This window comes from Urocampus carinirostris, chromosome 5 (assembly GCF_059441175.1).
Source record: "Urocampus carinirostris isolate Australia breed hairy pipefish chromosome 5, RoL_Ucar_1.0, whole genome shotgun sequence".
In the NCBI taxonomy this organism is placed as follows: domain Eukaryota; kingdom Metazoa; phylum Chordata; class Actinopteri; order Syngnathiformes; family Syngnathidae; genus Urocampus; species Urocampus carinirostris.
The window spans coordinates 9511138-9535084 of record NC_142353.1 but is presented as its reverse complement, the minus strand read 5'-3'; the positions used below and the strand labels follow the sequence as shown (position 1 = coordinate 9535084).

Here is a 23947-nt window from a genome sequence, read left to right as displayed (position 1 = left end):
GTCTGGCCCCTGGCTTCTAGTCAAATTTTTGATTTAGTCCTCCATCCATTTGACTTTGACACCCCTGCTCTATGTGATTAAGGGCTGAACAAATAAATGTGACTTGACTTGACACTGAATAATGAAAATAAGATGAATCATATCAATTGACTCGTGTCAACCTCAAACATTGCCAGAGCTTTCTAGGATATTGACATTTCATTTTTGTTCTGTTTGCTAAAGAGAAAAGAAAAAGTCCTTATTTCCCCCCTGATGTGAACCGTAATTTCGGTGTTTGTCTCTGCTTTAATATGATTTTGCCCACAGGGTCTGATGACACTTAATCTTGTGTGTGGCATCATTAAAATTGGGTTTCTGGAGCAGCAGAGGCTCACATATGCGGCGCCAACAAGCTAACATGATTAGCCTTTGATGCATACAGTATGGGTTGACCTTTTTTAGATGAGTTTGTGGCGATCTCTTGAGCCTAAGCAAGATATTCTTCTTGTCCGTTTTGCCACAAGATTAATGTGTACTCTGGTTTCATGAGGGTAATTTCCTTTAACAAAATAAAAGCAACCAATATCAAAGCGAGATATCTCATCTCATCTCATTAGCTGCACCACTTATCCTCAGTAGGGTCGCGGGCAAAGCCAGATATAAGTTGCATTATTTTATATCATTACATTAGTGGTATGAGTGTTACTGGCACTTGGAGGCTGTGAAAAAAATGTAATTTTGTCTATCTGTGCCGTGGACATCTTAACAGCTGGAGAATAAAAACGAACATGTCGCCATAAGTCATGTTCGTGTTACTGCTATAAATTTTAATTACAAACACAAGGTATTGAAATATTAACCCTTTACATTCTTTCCACTTTCAACCGGACCAAGAATCGTTAATTTGAAGAACCAGTCTTGATCTTTTGCTTTAAAATTCCCAGAAAACTATTATTTTACTACTTGGTTCTTCCTTTCCGTATTCCTTCATAATTGCCTGGAAAAAACACAGTTGGAAAACGACCTGTCGAAATTAACTAAATCAGCTTCTTATCTGTTATTATGACCAGAAGCTCAAAAAAAGTGACTTCAGCTGTTTGTAATTTTTTAAATAATAAGAAATAAACAGAAGACACCAATGCCTATTTTTGAAATTTCTATACTACTAAAATAAGTCTATGTAATTTAGTAAATACTGAAAAACGACAATTTGCAATGTGCAAGGAGAACATGAGAGGACCTAAACCTCCGATAAGAAATTTCAAACTTTTCTAAAAGCCCTCCCATAAGCCCTTTCTTTGTATTAAATCTTGGTTACAAAAAGCAGATCCACTCCAAAGGGTGTGAAACCAAAGAACTGCAACATTATTGGCAAGTAGTGACAATAATGGTAATAGTCGAAATAATGAACAGCAGTGAGGTATTATAGTCAAAATAAAGTACTGGCATCCTATGCAATCTCCTCCGGATATTAAAAACAGAATACATTTATATTTATAAGGCTATTTACCAGCTCAGTAGCCTAGATGGTAAGGCGCCCGCTTTGAGACTGGGAGGTCGGTGGTTCGCGCCCCGGCCGAGTCATTCCTAAGACTTAAAAAGTGGTCGGCGGCGCCCTCTGTTGGCTGCATCGGCTCGCTACAACGGGTCAGGTGCAATCGACATTTCGTTCTGTGTACATTGTTACACAGAATGACAATACAAGGAAATTATTATTATATTATTATTATTTAGTCCCTCAGTAAGTGTGAAAAATCTTGATAACTTGAGTGCAGACATATTGAAGGTAATGGCTGGTCAACTGTGGCCCTGTTTTTTTTTTTTTTTACTGCAAAATGTTTTGGTGCTCATATGCATGAGTGCCTGAATAAGCCAGGATCTAGTCAAAACAAGAAAGTAGTCAAGTGAGAATTCTAAAAGCAGTGAAAAACAAAGTGACATTTAATGTTACTGACTTGTCATATATAGTGGAACTGTGGCTAAATTTTAGGTCTGCAGCTAGTGAGGATTTTAATAATTGATGAATTTGTCGATTATTCTTTTGATTAATCAATGAATCAGATGATTTTTTTAAAACACATTTTTAATTTCCTTTTTTATTCAAATATAGAAGTTTCAGGCGGATAAAAAAATAACTCACAAAACAACATAATCTATAATATAAAACAATTAATAATCCAAGCGTTTTTAAATAGCTTAACAATAAACAGAAATCCATATAAATGTATTCTACACACATGCAAATATGTATTGTACTTTTACGAAGTGCAAAAAAAGAGTGGCAACATCTGATGTTTGTGGCTTTTTATTTATTACAATAAAACAGTACTTAAACATGTGCGCAAAGGGAGTAGGCTGAAGTCAAAGCTTTTAATTGCCTACCCTTGTGCCTTTTTTTTCTTACAGGGAAGACTTATTCAAAATCAAAACAAAAAATTGGAAAATATTGGAAAACAAATTACATTACAAACTTGTAATAGAATTGCTCGTTACTCGTATAACATACAGTGTAATACCCAAAGTCTTGTTATATTCATCTTCTTTAGTATATTTATCCAAAATACTTGAATTATGTTTTTTTTTTAAACTAATGTAAATAAGGGACTTTAAGGTTACCATTTAAATCGTCCCATAAATAAATAGCCTTTTGGGTGGCACAATGGTTTTCCAATGCTGTGCTAGAAGAGTATTGGAACTTGAAGTTTTGATTCCCGTAAAAAGATTGGTGTCTTCTCTGTAGAGAATCAACTGTTGAATATTTGTTGCTTACTTGCTTTGTTTACTAATAATGGGGATTTAAGTTACACTATATCTTCAAAATTTAACATGTTGGATTTTATAAAACTGTATGTTCTTTATACCCAGCGTTATGCACAATCCCAGTAGCTTTTTTCTTTAATCAAATATGCTCTCATATGCATTGCCCAAAATCTAAGTACAAATGGCTTAAGTAAGACAAATTCATTAATTGTACATTTTATGGAGTTTTTTTGGTCCAATATAAGTCTTAATTAACTCATAAGTACAATTTTTGCATCTTATTTTACATTGTTTTTATATCATGCTACTAGTTGAATTTCGGTATCTTAACAGTGCTATATAAATTAAACAGTTGGCAGTCTCCCAGGGCGAGGTTGTTGGGGCTGTGGTTTGTTAAAAAAAGGGCCAAGGAGCCACTTGGGAGTGCCAAAGAGCTACATGCAGATCAAAAGCCATTTGTACACGATGGGGCAACCTGGCGAAATCAAAGGCAGGTTTTACACTTGGAAACACACAACAAAAAGATAGCTTTCGAGATTTCAATTGAAGGAGGTTTATTGAGTAATAAACACGATTTAGGGAAATGGGGTTTGAGGTCTAAAAAAACAAAAGTTTAGTCTCCGATCGGAGGTAAGCTTCCTGTGATTGGTGGAAGAGAGGGCAAGCAGTTAAAATCAAATCAGGCCTGCTTTCCAGCGCTCCCTGAAATGTCAGGGTTCCATCCAGTCCTTACTTCTCTTCACTCCAAACAAATCAAACTTCCCTACTTTACCAGAAAAGATTTGGCCAATGGCCAGAGTTTTGGAAGTTTTGGTGCTCTCTCTTCCTAGCTTGGTGATGTGACCACTCCCAGGAGCCAATTGATTGTAGGGCATGTACTGGGGGATAACCGTGGTTCACACTCTCGTCCAATAGGAAAGGATTTGTCAGCCCACCCAGTAAAGCCTGCCTTGTGAGGTGGGACACATAAAAACCTAGTTCATAACACTCTCAGAGGCTTAGAGTATAACTAATTTTTCGCGAAAATCGGTTCAACCGTTTTGCAGCCTATAAGCCACATAAGAATACACAAACACACAAATCGGGATTTCTACATAAATTTAGATTAGATAGATTTGGATTTGGCTCTATATCCTGGTGCATCGAAATACGGTGTCAGGGCGCCCTCTGCCAGACCAAAGTGATACTACAAGCATGCGCTCTTATTTTCATTGATCCGACGTGCTGATAGATGAATTGATAATCTACGTCAATGCCAACGCTTTTAATAATCAACTTTTAATCCATACATCACAAAATGTTTTTGAAGGGGTAATTGTTTTTTTTTCTTACTGTTAGTAGAACAGGTACATAAAATGCTTTGTGAGATTGTTCCACTAATTTTTGTTGGAAAATTCTAGATCATTTCATGCAAGCCTTTCTGTGTGATTTTAATTGAGTGAGATTATAGCAGTCTTGCTATGGGGTAGTGTGTTATATTTTAGGTTCTTTAAATTGCAGCTTTCTCTCAATTACTCATTAACAACTCAACTGCAGAATTCTCCCGACACGCAAACGTTGGATACACAGTTATGGTTTAGGGGGGAGTGAATATCTCTTGGGGATCGGGTCAGTGATGATGCACTTGTATGTTCACTGTAGAAATTGATACAAATGACAGCCTGAATCAGCAACGATACTAACGAGATGACCCACTCTTTCTCAAGGCTAATTTTGGCTGCAAACAGAGATGAGCAGTACAACAGACCATCCAAGGCTGCAGACTACTGGGGGACCAATAGTGACATTCTCAGTGGTAAGTCATTTTAAATCTGAACCTAGAAACTCGTGTAGAGCTCTGCAGCCAATGGACTATAATCCAGTGGGTCATACTTAAGGAATAATAGAAATTTGTTGGATTCGTAAAAACCTATGGAGCCACATAAACAGATCAGATGTTTATTTGGATCTGTTTTTTTTTTTTTGTTGTTTTTTTGGCACTCGTATTTAAGATTCAGTATTCGATTTCGACCTTGTGCGAAACACCTCTCAGGGTATTGCAAATACAGCTTTTTACATCACAGCATAATGGTTTGTTAATAAACATTTTTTCTACAGTAAACTCATTGTATTTGTTTTGAAGTGTATTATTTTTCCTTATATTCAATGAATATGTACCATGTGCATGACTAACTTGTTGGTAAGTAATTTCGATAAAGGTTACAAATCCCTAAAGATTCTTGCAAAAAGAAAGGAAACCTAAAACCGAAAGGCAAATTTTTTTTTTTCACTCATAAGAATTCATGTTTTATATAGTTACATTTTGTTGTAAGGCTTTTTAATGTCAAATATACTTCAATTCTCATTTTTATGACCTAAATGTATATCTTTTTTTTTGCCAATATCATCTGAAAAAGTATAAAAGACTATGTGTATGCAGACATTATTCCAAAACACAATATTGCCAGTATTCCAATGATGTTAAGCCATGTAAAGACATACAATAAACCAATGTATCTGGAATCCTGTTGCGTGAATGAATGGCTAAGCTCTTTCATTTTACATTAGGTTTCCTCCCACATTCCAAAAACAGGCATATCAGGTTGATTGGCTGGTCCAAATTGTCCCTGTGTGTAAGCGAGTGAGTTTTCTGTCTCTGTGTGCCCTGTAACTAGCTGGAAACCAGTGCAGGGTGTCTTCTGCCCACTGCCCAAAAAATGGCTGGGACCGGCTCTAGCAAACAGTGATTGTGTTAGTAGATGAAGGCTATGCCAAATAAAAAGTAAATTTGGTCGGTCTTGCCCCCACATCGTTTGAGCCTTTTTCAAATATTAAGAGTGTCCAAATCCAATCCTGCTATCGATTCCATATAACCCTCAAAGAGTAACATCTGATTTTTTCGGTTTTAGCTGAGATATCAATATTGGTCCTAATATACAAGAGGCAATACAATTTTTAGACATTGTGTAATAGATGTAAATGTTTGACCTTTCTCTTTAGAACTCAATCCATGATTGTATACACTTGCGCTCAATACCTGCATGTAAAGATGGATCATGGGTTGTATTTGCGCATGTTTATTTTCAGCTCTGATTTCAATACAGATCGTAAAATTAGCTAACCAATGTGTCATCCACATTTGAATTGGTCACTATTGACTAAAGGTTTTTGAAGCCGATTTGGTTATGAGGTTTCTTAGGTTTTTTTTCAACAGAAGCTCTCATAGGTTGTCACTGGCTTAGGACTGTGAAAAAAAACTTGCAATTATTAGCCAAAACTGGTGTCAAACAAAAGGTCACAGAATAACGGCTATACCAGAAGTCATCTGACGAGTCTGTTTTCTTCAAAGGGGAGTTTTGAGCCAAACAGACTGATTACTACAATGATCGTCAAACAAATCCGGAATGCTTTTTGGCAGGGTTTCATTTTTATTTGTCCGCATTATTGTGTGTTTTGGAGTAAACCTTTTACACTGTTGGATTCACTCGACTGAATACAGCCAGAACACATGTTATCGGGGAATACCTTGACGAGTGGAATATTACAAGACTTTTGGGTGAGTTATACCTGCCTGATGGGTTTTGGGTATCTTGTTTAAGCCTTCAAATTATATGTGGCATGACGTATCTCAGTGACAGGTGGCATAGTGAAGACATGACTATATTAACCAAAAGTCTGATGGCCCGCCATCGAAATGTTAATGGGTTATAATCGTTATATAATAAATAATCGTTAGTCGCAGTCCTAATACACTCTTCCATGAGTGGGGTCAAAATGTAATGGGGAAAAACATAGAAATACCTTTGGCATCATGTTTTAAATATATTTTATGAGAAATACCTGTAATATGACAATATTACAATGTTTTGTAATTTTTAATATTTTGAAGAATAACAACCCATTGATAATTTTTGTCTTCTCTTATGCATCCAAGCGTTAGTACTAGTGACATGATTTAAACTTAAGTAAACAGCGCACTCTTCTGGGGAGCTTTGTTATAGTTGCTGTTTTCTCACACGTAGGTACTTGGAGTGTAACAAACTTTGTCTTGTCTTTATTGGCTAGTGCGGTTAAACCTTACCTGTGATTGGCCGGCGATGTCAAAACCCTAACTATGAGAATTCTGGTTGGCCAACCGCTCCATCACTCAAAAAACAAAGGGAAACTTTAAATCCTCTAAAAAAATTGCAGTGTCTTGCGATTACACAATGCACTACGTCACATTGCAATATTGATTAGATGTTGGTTAATCATACAGCCCTAACTAGAGCCCATTTTAGTTTCTACTTCTATTTTTCTCGCCAGTAGTGCCTGAATTTAGTATTCATAGACTCGGTGATCAAAACAAGTTTGTCCAAAGCAATTAGATTTTTCCATTTGCATGTATAAACCGAATTTGAGAAAACAAGGAGTAAAACTAATGTTAACAAGGATAACCTGACTTTGATAACCAGGATTTTCCAAATTCAAAGAATGTATTTTCCAATTCTATTCAAAGAAATGAAAGGTAATAATAGAGCATCCCTATTTTTTAATTTTACCAATATATAATCTGATATTATATGGTGATAAAGGGAAAATACCTTATGCTGGTATTTTGGTTTAATATCGCAAGTAAAAAGATTTATTGGGACACTCCCAACAAATATACAAAATTTGACCTCTTACTGACTAAAACTCTATTCAACGCTAAATTGATTTAAGTAATGAGGGCATTGACTTTCTTGCCCCCAAGGATTTAATCCTCCACTCTGTTGTAGAATGTCCCCATCTGCAGTAGACTACAGTACATCTAATTGACTAATATTCAATATACATTATGACCCTGTGGCAGGAGAAATCAATCATCCTTTTGCTTTTTTCCATCCTCGACCCTTTGTATAGGGTCTGGACTGTGGGACTTTAATTGATCTCTGATTGTATACGATGTGACAGAAATAAATGGTACTGCTTTCTCTGTGGGGGAAGGGGGGATTGTGACGGGGTTCTTTGAGGAAACAGGACAGGGAGTGCAATAGCGCTCCCACTGGGATTAGCTTTCTGAGCAGTAAGATAATTTGGCTCTATCCTGGTCCCTCCCAGTTGAAGTGGCCTGTCTATAAATCACCAGCAAATGCAGTACACTTAAATGGCCTTCCTTTCCTTTGAGGTCAAGTCAGGAAATGGACCATGACAATATACATGCTTTCATAACATGACTTTTTTTAATAGGGATTTACCGTTTCTTAAACACAAAAAGGCGCTTTGGATTCTAAGACGCAACCTTTAAAAATAGTCCATCCATTATCTGCACCACTTATCCTTTTTAGGGTTGCGGGGCTGCTGGAGCCCATTCCAGCTATCCTCACCCTGAACTGGTTGCCAGCCAGTCCCAGGGGAGACAACTCGCTTGCTCATTTTTACCTAGGAACAATTTGGACCGGCCAATTACCATGACATGCATGTTTTTGGAATGTGGAAGAAAAACAGGAGTACTTGAAAGAAACCCACGCAAGCACGGGCAGAACATGCAAACTCTGCACAGGAAGGCTAGTAGCTTGATTTGAACCCATGACCTCAGAACTATGCCGCAGATGCGCTAACCACTGAGGTGCCGTGCCCCCTCAAGCTTACAACACCTGGTACTACCGGGCAAAATCCCATCCCAGTACTTACTAGGCCCGACCCTGCTTTGCTTCCGAAATCAGGCGTTCTCAGGGTAGTATAATATTATTTTGTAATTAATTTTATGTATGTAAAGCGCAATTTAGTATAAGGTGCATGGAATTAGAACTATTGTAAGAGCTAGAGTTGCATAAATAATAATAAATACCTTGGTATTAACATCCATCCATTATCAGCACCGCTTATCCTCAGTAGGGTCGCGGGGTCCCAGCCATCTTCGGGCAGTGGGCAGGGGACATCCTGAACTGGTTGCCAGCCAGTCGCTGGGCTCATTCACTCCTAGGGACAATTTGGACCGGCCAATTAACCTGACATGCATGTTTTTGGAATATGGGAGGAAACCCACGCAAGCACGGGGGAGAACATGCAAACTCTGCACAGGAAGGTTGGTAGCTGGATTTGAAACCATGACCTCAGAACTGTGGCGCCATGCTGCCCTGGTATTACATGTTAATAGTTAAATAGGTCATTTCAAATATCGTTACGCCATTAACTTACATCTGTAACTTATCATTTTAGTCTTTTTTTTTTTTTTCAACCAAAAAATGGTAAAGTAATACCACTGTGCAAAAGTAACAAACACACATTTAGCAACTACAGACCAGTTTTTTCCTGCCCTATTTTACCTAAATTCTAGAAAAGCTTTTTAATTCAAGACTAAAAAAATTCCTTCAAAAACATCAAATGATAAGTGGAGGTCAGTATGGGATCCCTAGGCCAGTGATTTTCAACCACTGTGCCGTGAGAGATCGTCAGGTGTGCCGTGAGAAATTATCCAGTGTCACTTTTTCAAATTTCAAATTTTATAGAACATTTATGGATCATTTTCTGCAAATATTATGTCATTGTCGAAACGACTGTCAATATGGAATTGAATTTCAAAAATAGATGGAAATAAACAAATTATTATTAAATGTAAGTAAGACCAAAATAAAGTAGAAGGGAGATAACCACTTCTCAAAGTTTCTTATTTTCCTCATGCTGAGGTATTTGAGGTTTTCCTTGCCCTCATTCCTATTTCAGATCAGGGGATGGTGCAAATGTGGCTTTTGCAGTCCTCTGAGACATTTCGTGATTAAGGGCTGTACAAATAAACGTGACTTGACTTAATGTTTGTTTTTTAAAAAAAACAAAAAAAGTTCAAAGAATTACCTATTCTGATTGATGATGCACCAATTGAAAATGTGAGTGAAAATAAATTCCTGTGGAGTCATAAATCATAACAAAATTCCCTGGAAACTCCAAATTCAAGAAAGGCCTTATAATTTGATAGGTTATGGAGAATTGGAAATACTTTGAATTCAAACAACATGTACCGGTTCTAGTCTCTGTAGGTGGTGTGAAATTCCGAAATCATCTTGAGTTTACAACTGAAACGATGTAAAAATGTTCACAGGTTTAAACCACTCTACAGTCAGTCTGGTCACAGTATGCACTGCAAGGGTCTTATCGGGCTCTGTAAAGAATGTCTGTTCTCTTACCATTGTTGGTATTTTGTCCCTAACATTCTTGGTATTTTGTCCTGGGTATTTTGTGCTTAACATTGTTAGTGTTTTGTCATGATCATTGTAAGTACCTATCCCTACCATTTTTGGTATATTATTGTGTTGAAATTGTAAGTTTGAATTGTCATGCGGGCAATGGTGCTACGTTATGGCTATGATTTTGAATAGCTCTTCTCTGCAAGGGCAAAGAATCGGATAGGGCTAGGCATTTAAAAGCTTCGGCTTTAGCCTAGTCCCTTTGGGCAGATGTTTATATATATATTATTGTATTTTACCTCTGTTTTTTGTGCAAATATTTTGTCGTCACTGTTTGGTAATTTGTTGATGTTGTTTTTTTATGTAGGCGCTGTGCCTCAATAAAGCCTAAATCAAAAAAGGCCTCAACCGTTACCCTTATAAGGTTGATGTAGGCCAAAAACGATACAAAAAACAAAGTTTAAAAAAGTCCTGTTAGCTTTCCGCCGATACATTTCAAACTCATCAAAAACATTATTGCAACAATTCAAACAGGAATATGTAGTTTTGCAGTAAATGTTACTATAAAGCAAAATCTTCGTTCAAGTAAACTTAATGTTTTCCACTTATGGACAACAATTGTCCAAAGCACCAACAAAATAAAATTTGTAATGAGCGTTAGAAAGTTTGCATCTGAGCTGCCGTTGGAGGTTATCTGCTTGTCTTTTGTTTTCTTTTCGCAATAAACAGTTAGAATATAACGACAAGAGGGCATTTGAAGTTCACTCCATTTGTTTATCAAAGGCGGAACAGTTCTGTATGCAGTATCATTTAATTTAAACTATGCATTTCAAATTTTATCCACTGTATTTTCTTGTATAGAAGGCGCACAGTACTATATGGCGGACTTTCACATTTCTGGTCAATTTGGGGCTTTAGGTGCGCGTTACAGTTCCTGAATACTCAGTATATTTGCCTTTATTTTGTGGTGTAATCTAATGCATGTCGCTCCCTTAACATAATTAAAACACCTTATAATTAAATAATGGGTGAAAACTTTAAGAAATAGTCTAACTATAGCACCAATATTTTTATTTATTAAACGCCGGTTTAACTTTTATATAGATGATTCTTCCACTAATATATCACATACTAGGTCTAGACCTGGAATATGGTAAAGAAGGTGGATCATGGCTAGGGGTCACCAAGAATGGGAAGCTAGCAGCCATCACAAACTACATAGAAGGACGACTAAATCCGGATGCTCAAGGAAGAGGTAATCTTTATTTTGCCTGTTTTCGTACGTCCTTCTTTTTTGTACTGTCTAATTTTTCGAGTGATGTCATAATATTTCAATTGATTTTTGTCGTTTCTTAGGTTCCCTTGTTTCCAACTACCTTGCGGACAAGGATTTGGACTGCTACTCTTACCTAAAGAAGGTAGCAAAAGAAAGTCATCTGTATAATGGTTTCAACCTTCTCACAGCAGAGTTCAGGTATGTAAACTTTGCTCATCTTTGAAAGCTGAAATGTTTGGGGCAGGGTGACATACAGTATGGTGTGCTTGCTGTCTTTTTAAAGATAAATGCCAATTATCTTCAAGTTTTATGGTGCCATTAATAAAAATACAGATGGACCCATTCCAGGTGAAAGGCACCATTTCACTAGTTTCAAAGGGACACTCTATAATATTTGACCACAATATTTGACTTAACCGAAATCTAATCGCAATGTCACATAGTGCGATAGGGCAACTGCAAAACACTGTGGTTTCTTTTTAACAATTTATAATTCCAGTTTGTTATTTGAGTGATGGAGTGTTTGTTCAACAAGAATTGTCACTATTCGTGGAATAACTGCGCTAGCCATTCAGAAGCAGGTTTTAATGCCACCAACCAATAGAGGCGAGGCAAAGTTTGCAAGACGTGTGTGCGCGAATTTGATAGGCTGGTGTCAGCTGTCAGTCAGTCAAACAGCCCCTGCACAAATGATCACATTTAAAATGCATTCATTCATTAAATCGGGCAATAAGGAAAGTCAGAAAAGTGCACAGAAAAGCTGATCGCCAGCGGGTGCTGCCTGGATTTTTAGCACGTCCGGGAATTGACTGAGGCGCCGTCAGTAGGGAAAGCTAACAGCTAGGCCAACATCTAAGCATGGTGGTGATACGAAGAAGGACGATCTGAGATGAGTCAGCGGACCAGCGTCTGACCTGAAGCATGTCAACGCCTGCATTGACTAGCTGGCAGAGTTGGGAAGATGCGTCGTGGTCGTCATAGACTTTCTGGACTAGTTTACAGGCTGGGGGCGTCGTTACTGTCATGCACTTTCCAGACAAATTTTCAACATGTTACCTAGTGTTTACTTTGTATGTGTACTGTAATGCTAAATGTAATTCATCTTGGTCATCCTGAAAGGGGGATTACCATTTGTGAGGTCCCTTCTCAATGTTTCTCTTTTTCCTCACGCTGAGGTTTTGAGTTGTTCCTTGCCTGCATGTTGGTTTAAGATCAGGTAATGGTGTAATTGTGTAATTGTAATCCTGTGCAGTCCTTTGAGACATTTGTGTGATTAAGGGCTATATAAATAAATGTGACTTGACTTGACATCCACTGCCAGCGATCTCTAGTGGTAGCGTTTGGTAATGTTCGTGACTTCAATTTTCCGTCATATGTGGAGCAATATTTTTTTTCCAAATAAATCGTATATCCAAATTCTCGTGTTTAGAGGTCCTTGTATGCGGTATGGAGCAGGGGTCCTCAAATACAAATCTTAAAGGTCCACTAGTTTTTTGTTTTTTTTCAAACAGGCATGGGTCCATTTATTATGATGGTCAAGTGCAAGGCAAGTCAACAGACTTAAAGTAGGTTCTCTTTTGTCCAAACACAAAATTCGGTATTTCTTACACCATCACCAAGCTGAATTGTCACATTATCAGCAAGTATTTCAGTGCATCTTGTGGTTGATGAATCTGAGAGTGGGATTTGTCTGATTTTTGTTGTCACTTCCTCTTTTTTGTTTCCTTCGAACATTGCTGCCATAACCTCAGTCATGCACTCTTTTATTATTTCTCCATCAGAGAAAGTATTCTTATGTATGGCCCATATTCACGACACTCTGAGTGAGAACTCCATTACAATTTGTTGTTGTCATAGATTTAACAATAACCTTGTTGGACTGTTGCTATGACTGCTTCAACCTGGCAATTTCTAGCCTTCTCAGGTCTGAACATGATGGTGCTTCACATTTTCGCTTTTCATTACAGCAAACCGTCTTTAAACATATGAAGCACATTGGTGTTGTACTTGCAGGTAGCAAAATGGACGCATTTTTGTTTGGCCATTCCTCATGAAAATGGTGGTTTCAGTCTTCACTTATGTCTTAGGGTCATCGTTGAGAACGCCATTTTTGTCGGATTGTTTACGTGCAACAAGGGGAAGACCCAGACTGATTGTAAAGTGCCAGGTACGACCCTGGGTCCGCAGAGAAGTGTGCGCTAAAAAGACCCCGGGTATAGAAGTATGACTGCACGTCTTATTGCTTTATTGGATTGTGCTATATGCTAGAAATGTAAATCTTGATCTATGACATTTCAACATCAATTCAACTTTCAAACTATTTGCAAGTAGCCGCTATTCCTAAATTTAATTTAACGAAAAAACTAATCGTAAAACTAATTGTTAATCATTCATTTCACAGACGCTTATACTCTCCAGGATTGCGGGGGTGCTGGAGCTCATTCCAACAGACTATGGGAAGTGGGCAGGGGACACCCTGGAGTGGTTGCCAACCAATCAGAGGGCACAGAGAGAGGGAGAGAGACAACCATTTAATTACATACTTCTTCCTTGGCCAGGGACAATCTTGCATTGCATGTTTTTTGTTACATGGGAGGAAACCATAGTGCCCAGAGAAAACTCACTCAGGCACGGGTAGAACATGCAAACGACACAACACAGGAAAGCTCGTAGCTTCAATTAAACCCAGAACCTCTAAACTGTGAAACAGATTTTCGGCCACGGTTATTTAAATATGTCATGCAAAGTACCACTTACAATATATCAGTGAACCGCCTCTTCTAAAATCCAACCACATATCTCCTTCTTTTTAATGAAAGCAAAAGCATAGTTGATCCTGAATATAAGAAATCTTGTTTGATAAATATACAAATAGAAGGCATATACTTGTTTTTTTTTTCAAATAGAACAGACTTGAAAAATAGTGAAAGAACCTCAAAGTGTAGTACTTCAAAGAAATTTATTCCTGGGGGCCTTAACTGTAGCCTCTAGATATGTACATCCACATGCTTCAAACATCGGTTCATGTGTGCTCAAATAACAGTGAACCCATTTTTAGATGTTAATATGAAAAGACCGAGGTTTTCATAACAGAGATGTTCACAATACCGTCACATTTTTTAACCAGCCAAGAAATTCCACAGGAATCCAAATGTTGACATTGGCATATTCCATCACTAAAAGGAGGGCTCGCTGCTGTTTTCTGAGGTTTATTTTTGCGGGAGTTAGACATGTTTTAACCTTTTTTCTCATTGATGTTAAAACACTCTGCTTTCCTGCTTGATCATTTTTTCAGTTGTTCAACACTAATGTGTTTTCATAAACAACTAAATATTAGTAAGTTATATTAAGCAACAGTATCCAGGTGTTATAACAAACTGTTTGCAAATAACACAGTTTGGTAAACATGTTTAAGACCGATATTGATACCATATTTGGTTGTTGATACCATTCAGATAGGACTAATTTATGTACAGCAAAATGTTTTTTTTGGGGTTGAATATACTGCTGATCAGTGTAGTCAAATTCTAGTGACAGTAAATCCGAGATTAAAGAATCAGTTAGCACAAGGGTGCAGGGGGAAAAATAAGGATCATGTTTCTGTGATATCAGTTGAGCATATTTTTGTCTTCTACTTTGAGAACAGAGAATAAAAAATGCACATTATAGTAGCTGTCATCGAATTGATCCACTGCTAATAAATACAAATCCCATCTTGCTTGCAAAGTGTAATATGCCGTAAATGTGAATATGTGTCTCAAGTTCGTTAAATTAAAAGTTCACACAATTATTTCCCTCCATCTGGACGGAAGCGTCATTGGGCTGAAGCGTTTATCACATTGCCAGAGAGTTGGCAAAGGTCCATCAAAAATAAATCAGTATTCAAAAGTTGTTGGGGTTTTTTTTCATTTAAGGTTAGAAAACTTCAACATTTCTGACTGTCATTTGACTTTGCAAATATGGTTTCTTTCAACCCCAAAATGTTCAATTTTGTTCTCATCTGACCAGAGCACCCTGTATAACATGTTTTCTGTGTCTCCCATGTGTTGTTTGCAAATGCCAAATGGGCCTTTTTATGGTATTCTCTCAGAAAGGGCTTTCTTTTTTCCGCTCTCCCATAAAGATTCATGCAGAGTACAACTAATAGTTGTCTTATGTCCCACCTCAACCGTGGCTGCCTGCAGGTCATTTAATGTGATAATGTACCTCTTGGTTTCATCTCTGATTAGTTTACTTTCTTTGGAAATAAGGTTTAGAGGGACAGCCAAAGTTTGCTAGGTTTTTGTTAAGTTTTTAGTGGTGTTATGCTCCTTCCACAACTTTATCCTGGACCTACCTGGTGTGTAACTTTACTGGTTACTGTAATTAATTGTGACATAAAGCACATAAGTCACAAGATATAGGTTTTATTTTTGGGGGGGGGGCGGGGCTGACCTATGGCTGTTAACCATCCATTAAAACTGAAAACTGATTAGTTAAAAGCTGTGAAAATGGAGCGATTTAAGAAACTGTTTTGCTGCTTCAATCTGAGGACTCCTCATTAGAGGTCTCTCAGCGGTTAGCTAGCATGCCGATTACTTTGCTCACAGAGATCAGTGAATGCCTGTTTTCTGCTTTCCTCTGCTCGGTGGCTTTAATGTCCTGCTGTTCACTCGTCAAGGCTTCAATTCGGCCCTCTTCTTCCTGGTACGGGTCTCACAAGCATAAATGAGTCACGTATCACATCAATTTACATTTCAAGATTATCCAGTTTCATCTATTTGAGGCGTCTTGGGCATCATGTCAATGAGGGCTCTTTCTTTGGTCATATAAATGAACCATTGCTGCTATGTTACCACTTCAAAATGAATTGTTCGACTATATCTGGGTATCTACTGAAAGATGCTCATGCAATTTACACAGGAGGTAGGAGCTTTTGTAAAGAATGAGCGATCTCCAGCGCCAAGATTCAACGTATTCATTTGTGCCATATTTAAGATTTACCTTACATAGGATTCAAAGGGTTGCTAAATTCAATAAAATAAGTTTGAAGATGACAATTATGCCTTTTATATGTGTATTTTTTCTTGAAATGTTAAATAATCTATTCTTGAGCAATAGAGAAATTTCATTTTTGATTAAGCTTGATCTTGACATTATCTCTACCAATTTTTCCCCAATTGCCTTATATCGGTTGTTTTAAAGCCACGTAGAACTGTAGCAACAGATGTTGATGGTGCCAAATAAATTGAACATCTGTTTTTTTGCCTTTCAGTAATATCCTTAAAATGTATTTTTAATTTCGCAATATCTTGGGCTGCCCTGGTCCGTGTCCCTGCAAATACTTTCCGCTGTACTAAATAAATGATTCAAGCCACCTAATCATGTCTGCAGCTGTCTTTTTAATATTGAATAAGCTTTTATTGCTTTGTTCGGGAGATGTGGTCTTAACCTCACCAGGATGTTTCTGTACTCTCTTTAAAGTTCTGTCCTTTATTATTTAATCTATGAAGGGCCTAAAGTTCTCAAATTAAATAAATGCACTAAAGAAATGTTTTGTTCAACATTGAAATATTGAATTATAAGTTTCAATAAATAATAAATACATGGATAATTGTGCACTAATTATTTAACTGTTAATTTATAATAACACATTTAATTAAAGCAATTTAATAATTATTAAATATGCCAATAAATAATTTCATCATTTTTATCATACCATAAGTTATTTCTGTATTTAATGCATTAATTCGTTATTGAATTTATTATTCTATTTTTATGTGTTTGTGTATTATATCTTTTATTTCCATGTTGAATTAATAAATCTAACATTTAAACCGCTAATGACACATTTGTTGTAATCAATGGATGGTGTATATATTTCATTTTGGCACTTTTGGCCTTCCATATTAACAAGACGTTTTTTTTGTATTTTTTTTTATTGTTGTAAAACATCTGAGTCCATACCCATACATATTACAGGAAATGTTAGCAACACTCTCATTAAGATATCTCCTTTCAATTTTTTTCTTCATTTTATGATATGCAATGCAGAACAAAGCAAGATCATGTCTGTTACTATGGAAACAGAGGCAGCACTGAACCTATCCATCTAAAACAAGGTCTGTTTTGTGTGTATGTGTGTGCCTGTATGAATGTGTTTTTTTTAACCTGTGAGTGCATTTTGAATATAATTTCTGCAAAAAAGGATTTTGACTCCGACCTTCCTCTTTGCCTGTACTCCTCCACCCCTACATTTTGCATGTGCCGTTTGTACAGGGATCTACAGCTTGAGTAATTCACTGCTGGACACCCCATGGAAAAAACTGTTGCAAGGCAAGCGGCACTTCGCCAGCATTGTCAACCAGCAGTCACTGTCCTGCGATGGACTTGTGCAAGAGCTGCTGGGTGTGCTTAACAATGAAGAGCTGTACGTACCAACCAGGCATTAGCAAGTTGTAACAAAGCACCCGGAAATATTTCAAGAAGCAATTTTACTTTTTACATTTCAAGAAATCTGTTGTAGCCGTAAGAATTTTTAACACCTGTTGCCAACCGCATGAGACCTCGCTGGCGATAGTCATTTCGGTTTTGGTGTCGATAAAAACAATAATTTTATTCATTCATTCATTATCTGCACCGCTTATCCTCAGTAGGGTCGCGGGGGTGCTGGAGCCCATCCCAGCTGTCTTCGGGCGGTGGGCAGGGGACACCCTGAACTATCATTCACACCTAGGGACAATTTGGTCAATTAAACTGACATGCAGGTTTTTGGAATGTGGGAGGAGTGCCCAGAGGAAAAGCCACCCAAGCACGGGGAGAACATGCAAACTCCACACAGGGAGGTTTGATCTCATGACCTCAGAACTGTGCCGCGGACGCCTTAACCACTGAGCCGCTGTGTTGCCCACGATGATTGTAATCAATTCATGTGATGATTATTTTCTCGATTAATCAATGAATTGGATTTACCCAAACACATGACTAATTGCCTTTTCTTTATTCTAATGTTGAAATTTTGTGGACAATTAAGAAAATAGTGCACAAAACGGAATATTTTACAATACAAAACATTAAAAATCCATCACACAACAAACAAAATACATACAAATGTATGCTATACATCTGCAAATATATACTTTTTTTTTATTAAATCCCAAAAAAGTCATCTTTGCTGTTTAAGGGACAGGAGCTTTTGGAACATGAAATCATTGCAAATCGGAAAACCCAGTGACACATATCAACATAAACATTCCAAGTGTTTGTCAAATAACTTATAATAACAATAAAAGAAATACATAGAAATTAATGTTATATATATGTATGTATGTATATATATATATATCTACCTTGGTCATATCCCTGGGGTGACCGACAGCAAGACAAATACATACAATAACAAAGAAAATAAATGGGAAAAAAAATAGCCAAAAAAACTCACACAAAATTTTTTGGACCATGGCCAACCCAATTGCCCAAACACCCAAACAAGTTAGGCACCTCGGCACCTAAGTTGGTCATGCTTCCGTCCCTCCAGATGAAACGGGACACCAGAAAGCGGCCATGTCACTCGGGTCAGGGTGACACAACACACTCTTTTATTCAACAGCAGGGCTCGGCAGCTTTCACTGGTTTACCCCTGCCGCATCATACGGGTGCCCAGCCCATCCTTAAAAACGCGTCCACAATCCCACTATCCCTTCACAACACCTCTCCATTCATTTCTATCACCAACAAGAGCTCTAGCTTCCATTATATTTAGACCTCTTTCCTGCAGTGCACTCAACACAATCCATCCACGTCAATCACGGCCTTCCTCTTGGTCTCCTTCCGTTGACTTCAGCTCTGTAGATCCTCTTCAACGTTTGCTCCTCATCCATCCTCTCCATGTGTCCAAACCAACCAAGTACTCTCTTATCAACACGCTTGCTCAGTTCCACGACTACTCCAATTCTGTCTCTCACAATTTAATTTCTAAATCTATCCATTCTTGTCACTCGTAACATAGTTCTCAAACACTTCATCTCAAAAACATTCAATTTCCTTCTTAAATCTGCATTCAGGCTCCAAGTCTCTGCACCATACAACACAGTCGGCACAATCACACTCTCATACAGTCCCCTCTTAACATCCATACTCATACTCTTGTTGTTCATCACTCTCCTCAGAGCACCCAAAACTTTGCTTCCTTGATTCACTCTGTGCAATACCTCGCACTCCATTCCACCAACTGCAGCCACATCAAAACCCAAGTACCTAAAGCTTTCAACTTTTTCCAGCACCCGTCCATGCAACCTGATTTCTAACGTCATGCCCACTCCATCACGTGAACACTTCATCACCTTACTCTTCCCAACATTGCCACTTAACTTACCCCAATCACATACTCTTCCAAACTCCGTCACCAACCTCCTCAATGTTTTATATATAAATATACATACATATATATATAATATATATAAATATACATATATATATCATCTCATCAGTCGTACCGCTTATCCTCATTAGGGTCGCGGGGGGGCTGGAGCCCATCCCAGCCATCTCCGGGCAGTGGGCAGGGGACACCCTGAACTGGTTGCCAACCAATCGCAGGGCACACGGGGACAGACAACTCACTCGCTAATTCACACCTAGGGACAATTTGGACCGGCCAATTCACCTGAAATGCATGTTTTTGGAACGTGGGAGGAAACCGGAGTGCCTGGAGGAAACCCACGCAAGCACGGGGAGAACATACAAACTCCGCACTGGAAGTCTGGAGCTGGATTTGAACCCACGCAGGAGGTTCCCATGACATGAACTCTGCCGCACGCCGCCGTGCTGCCATACATATATATATATATATATATTTTTTATTATTTTTTATTTTTTTATTAAATGCAAAAAAAAAATATTTTTGTTGTTAGAAGGGACATGAGCTTTTGGAACAAGAAATAAATGCAAATTTGAAAACCCAGTAACATCATTTTTAACATTAACAAGTAAAATGTAACGATTATCACCTTTGCCCACTAACTCACTCGCTCTTCTTTCTTTAAGAACTTTCCATTGCAATGCAAAAATGTGAGCATGTCAATGAGGATCTTGTAGACTCTACATTGTCTTACCACCATTGTGTGAAATTTGAGTGTTTTTTGATAAAGCACAATTAAACAGTGCTTAAGATGATTTAACTGAAATAAAATGTATCACACTCACGCGCAGTCATTAATCATCTAAAAAGCAAACCCTAACATCAGATAGCTACCAGAGACGAAGGTTACGCTTCCACACTTAAAAATGCAAATAACCAACGAATAAAAACAAATAATGCAGTGGCTGACCCCTTTTACTGAGCTTACTTCATCTTCGTTTTTTGTTTTTTGAAGTGTGGAGAGCTCCCACACTTCCACAGACTTCGGTCGAACCGTTTTCTCCGTGTCCGTCAAGTTTAATGAGTTGAATCGACCGTGGCCTTTGAAAATAGCGCATTAGTTCGCACTCGCGCTGAGTGTCATGTCATTGGCTCAGCGACGTGCTGAGTGATGCATAAATCGCACGACACAACAAAACTTGTTGCCAACGCTTTTAATCATTGATTTTGATCGATTTTGTCGATTTGTTGTTGCAGCCCTAGTTTCACATGTGCGAGGCTACCTTGTGGAGGAAAACGGTGCCGCCAGTCGCGTCTAGTATCAAACATGTTTGATTATATTGGTGCTCGGTCAACAATTTTTCAGGAGCACAGAAGAAAACGGCGAGTTACTGTTTCCCACAACGCATGTACTCTAAATACAAAACACCACGTCTGAAAACATTAATGCTTCTCGCTATAGGATAAAGTGGATGATGTTTTTGCCAACATAATATAACACATAACAGGAGCCAAACAGGAGGTTTAGCAGTACTTAATTCAATTTTGTCACAATATTTTAACTTTCACACACATATCAAGCAGTCTTCAAGTCACCCATTTAAATCATACAGCAGGGGAAGTTATCAATAAAACATGCTTCGGTTTTCTTCCCGTACCATCTGATTCATTGTCAGGTCGTTGGAAACATTTATGATGGCCTTAAAGAGAATTTTTTTTTTAATTATTATTATTCATATGATACAAAACTGGAGCAAAACATGTATTTAATATTTACAACATACAATATTTCAACTTTTTCACCCACAAATCAATTCGTCAATTTATACATCCAAGTTGAATAGTGGACGTTATCTATCAAAAACGCTACACTTGTCTTCACACTTCATCAACGTTATTGTCAGGTTGCTGGAGTTTCGTTTAATCCTTGAGGAACGATAAAAAGCAAACGCAATTTAGTCCGTTACCACAGCAACAATTTAAAGACGACAACAAAAAATATGAGTCTTACTGTCTGTGTTGCAATCCGGCACTATTCTCAGCAGGAGTCCCCAAACATTTTAATGCTCAGAGATATTTTTATTACTGATTGGCACAAAGAGCTACCGGTTTCATATGCATATTGAAAATGAGAAATTATCATGTTACTACTAGGTTGTTACTTGTTACCAGGTTGTAATAATCAGAAGTTGAGGTAAAGTGTCCTCAGTCAACTACTAAAACATCATGCCAGTTAGACATCAAGTTTCCCAGAAAATGCAATGACTATTTTCAGAACCTTTCCACGGGCTACTCTGGTGTTCTTATGGGTGGCTACCTGGTGCCCAGGGCACCATGTTGGAGACCCCTGCTATATATATGGGGCTTACAATTATGTGACGTAGCCCTTATTCGCGTTTTTTTTTTGGCCCAGTAATGAATATGTGCTCGTCCTAGTAATTGCTATCTTACTCTGGTAGGAGCTTCTTTGAATAGTCACAAGATCCAAAAACACGTGACATAAACTACTTGGAGTATCTCTAAAAACAGCGCAGCTGAAAAACGCTAGAGGTGTGGGTCGTTGGCAACCAAAGGCATTGATGCAAAATTCTCTACGCCGTTGGCGCCATGTTTGCGCCGGGCTTAACGGTGTTGCATGTCTGTTAAACAGAAATTCGCCCGATCCAGCTCAGGAGAGCCAAGGTGAAGGTTACAGCAAGTCCATGATCCAGGCTATGTCCGCTGTGTGCGTTCGCACTCCTGATTATGGAACCAGGTTGGTTTTACAATGACTAACACCAATTATGCCCTTGGCAAAGCTTCAGGTTTAGGCTCAGTCCCTGCTGGAAACTCTCCCTGCATTAAATTAAGCAAATTAAAGGAATAACTCGTCATATTTTTTCTTATATTTGTTGTTTCAGGACCAATACAATTATCCTGATTGATGCCGAGGGGAACGTGACTTTCACTGAGCGCACCATGCTCAATTGTGATACAAAACAATGGTCCACCCATTCTTTCAATTTTAAATTGCTCACCTGATCACCTATGAAGGAAACTCACGTTGTGCCTTGGAGCCTCACCAGTCTTTGCATTGTTATCACCAAATCATCATTTTTGTTTCTAAGCCGCTCTCACTATAGCATTTTCTGTATTTTCCGGACTATTAGTCGCCCGGGAGCATAAGTCGCACCAGCCAAAGAATGCATATTTATGTAGGAAAAAACATAAGACACATTTTGGGGGGAAATTTATTTCATAAAACCAAATACCAAAATGAAAATAAGTGAAAGCTAACCCTAGCACAGTGGTTGGGAACGTTATGACTTAAAGAGTCAAAATGGAAAAATATTTTTGGGGTTTTTTTTTTGTTTGTTTTTGAGAGAGAGAGTGCCACACCATATATAGTAAGTCATATTTCAACAAAACCCTCAAACCCGTTCTCCAGACAAAATCTAAAAAAATTGGGGCCCAACATAGCAAGGCTGAAATTATCAACACAGGCCTCGAGTGCTTTCTTGCGGTTTATTGTGAAAATAACATGTGAAATGTTTAACCCAGTAATTATGGATTGATCATTTCATGTATAAGTCAAACAACGAAATAACTGGGCCTAATAGTCAGGAAAATACAGTAATTGTTGAACTTACCAAAGCAACGGATCCTTGTTTCTTGATTTAAGCTGTGAATTATATCTGAACTTTATTTAAAGAATTGCCAAATAATCATTTTTGCTGTGAATAAAATGTATTTGAATAGCACAGGTATGTTGGATTTGAACTGTTGACTGCAGTTTTTGTCAATGAGTCCGAAACTTGTTGATTTATTTGCTTGTTGGTTTTTAGCTCATTGTGAGTACTGTGAGCATAGACTTCCGGGACCAGACTTAGCATTTGGACGGATAAAAAAAATACACTGAAGAGAGCAGTTCAGTTAAGGTCTTTTATTACAAAGTTACAAAATAAAATGGTGTATAATCTGGGCCAATTGTTTAGGAGACCGTCCTCAGACATGTTTGCTGAATATGCACGTTTCATATCTGCAACTTTTTCGAGAAACGATTTTTGATAGTAATTTTTGACAGATTCTCCAGAAAAGAAATAAAAGCTTTCCTTGCAATGAAGAAAATATAGCGATGAAAATCTCTAAACTAGTATTTCTTAAAGCCCCGATATGCAATATTTGACCACTAGACGGCACTGTGTTGTCTGATACAAGCCAAGGCCATTAATGCATGGCCCAGCGTGGCGGCAGGATGCCAGACAAACATGGGGCCAACCTAATTGGGATTCCACGGTGAAAAAGAAATATAAATTAACATTGGTATGATAGTTGATGTATTTTTGCCTAGTATTCATGTCAATGTTTGTTTTTACTGAATGAAAGTTTTTATGTACCACTAAGAGGCACTAAATATTACACACTGCCCCTTCAGGCAGGGGTATTTGATTTTTAAAGTTAACATGTATTTTTAAAATTTTTAAAAGTAATTAA

General features: G+C 37.8%; 1 protein-coding gene across 1 annotated transcript in view; it reads left to right on the top strand.

Moving 5' to 3' along the window:
* The window catches only part of tango2 (transport and golgi organization 2 homolog (Drosophila)), a 28469-nt gene extending 5692 nt beyond the window's left edge, over positions 1-22777 (top strand). The window contains exons 3-9 of the mRNA XM_088335594.1: positions 4446-4534; positions 10999-11118; positions 11220-11337; positions 17173-17240; positions 17398-17548; positions 22125-22229; positions 22375-22777. Coding sequence (XP_088191720.1) covers positions 4446-4534; positions 10999-11118; positions 11220-11337; positions 17173-17240; positions 17398-17548; positions 22125-22229; positions 22375-22495 — 772 coding nt within the window. The 3' untranslated portion in view covers positions 22496-22777. The remainder of the gene's footprint in view (positions 1-4445; positions 4535-10998; positions 11119-11219; positions 11338-17172; positions 17241-17397; positions 17549-22124; positions 22230-22374) is intronic.
* The last annotated feature ends 1170 nt before the right edge of the window (positions 22778-23947 follow it).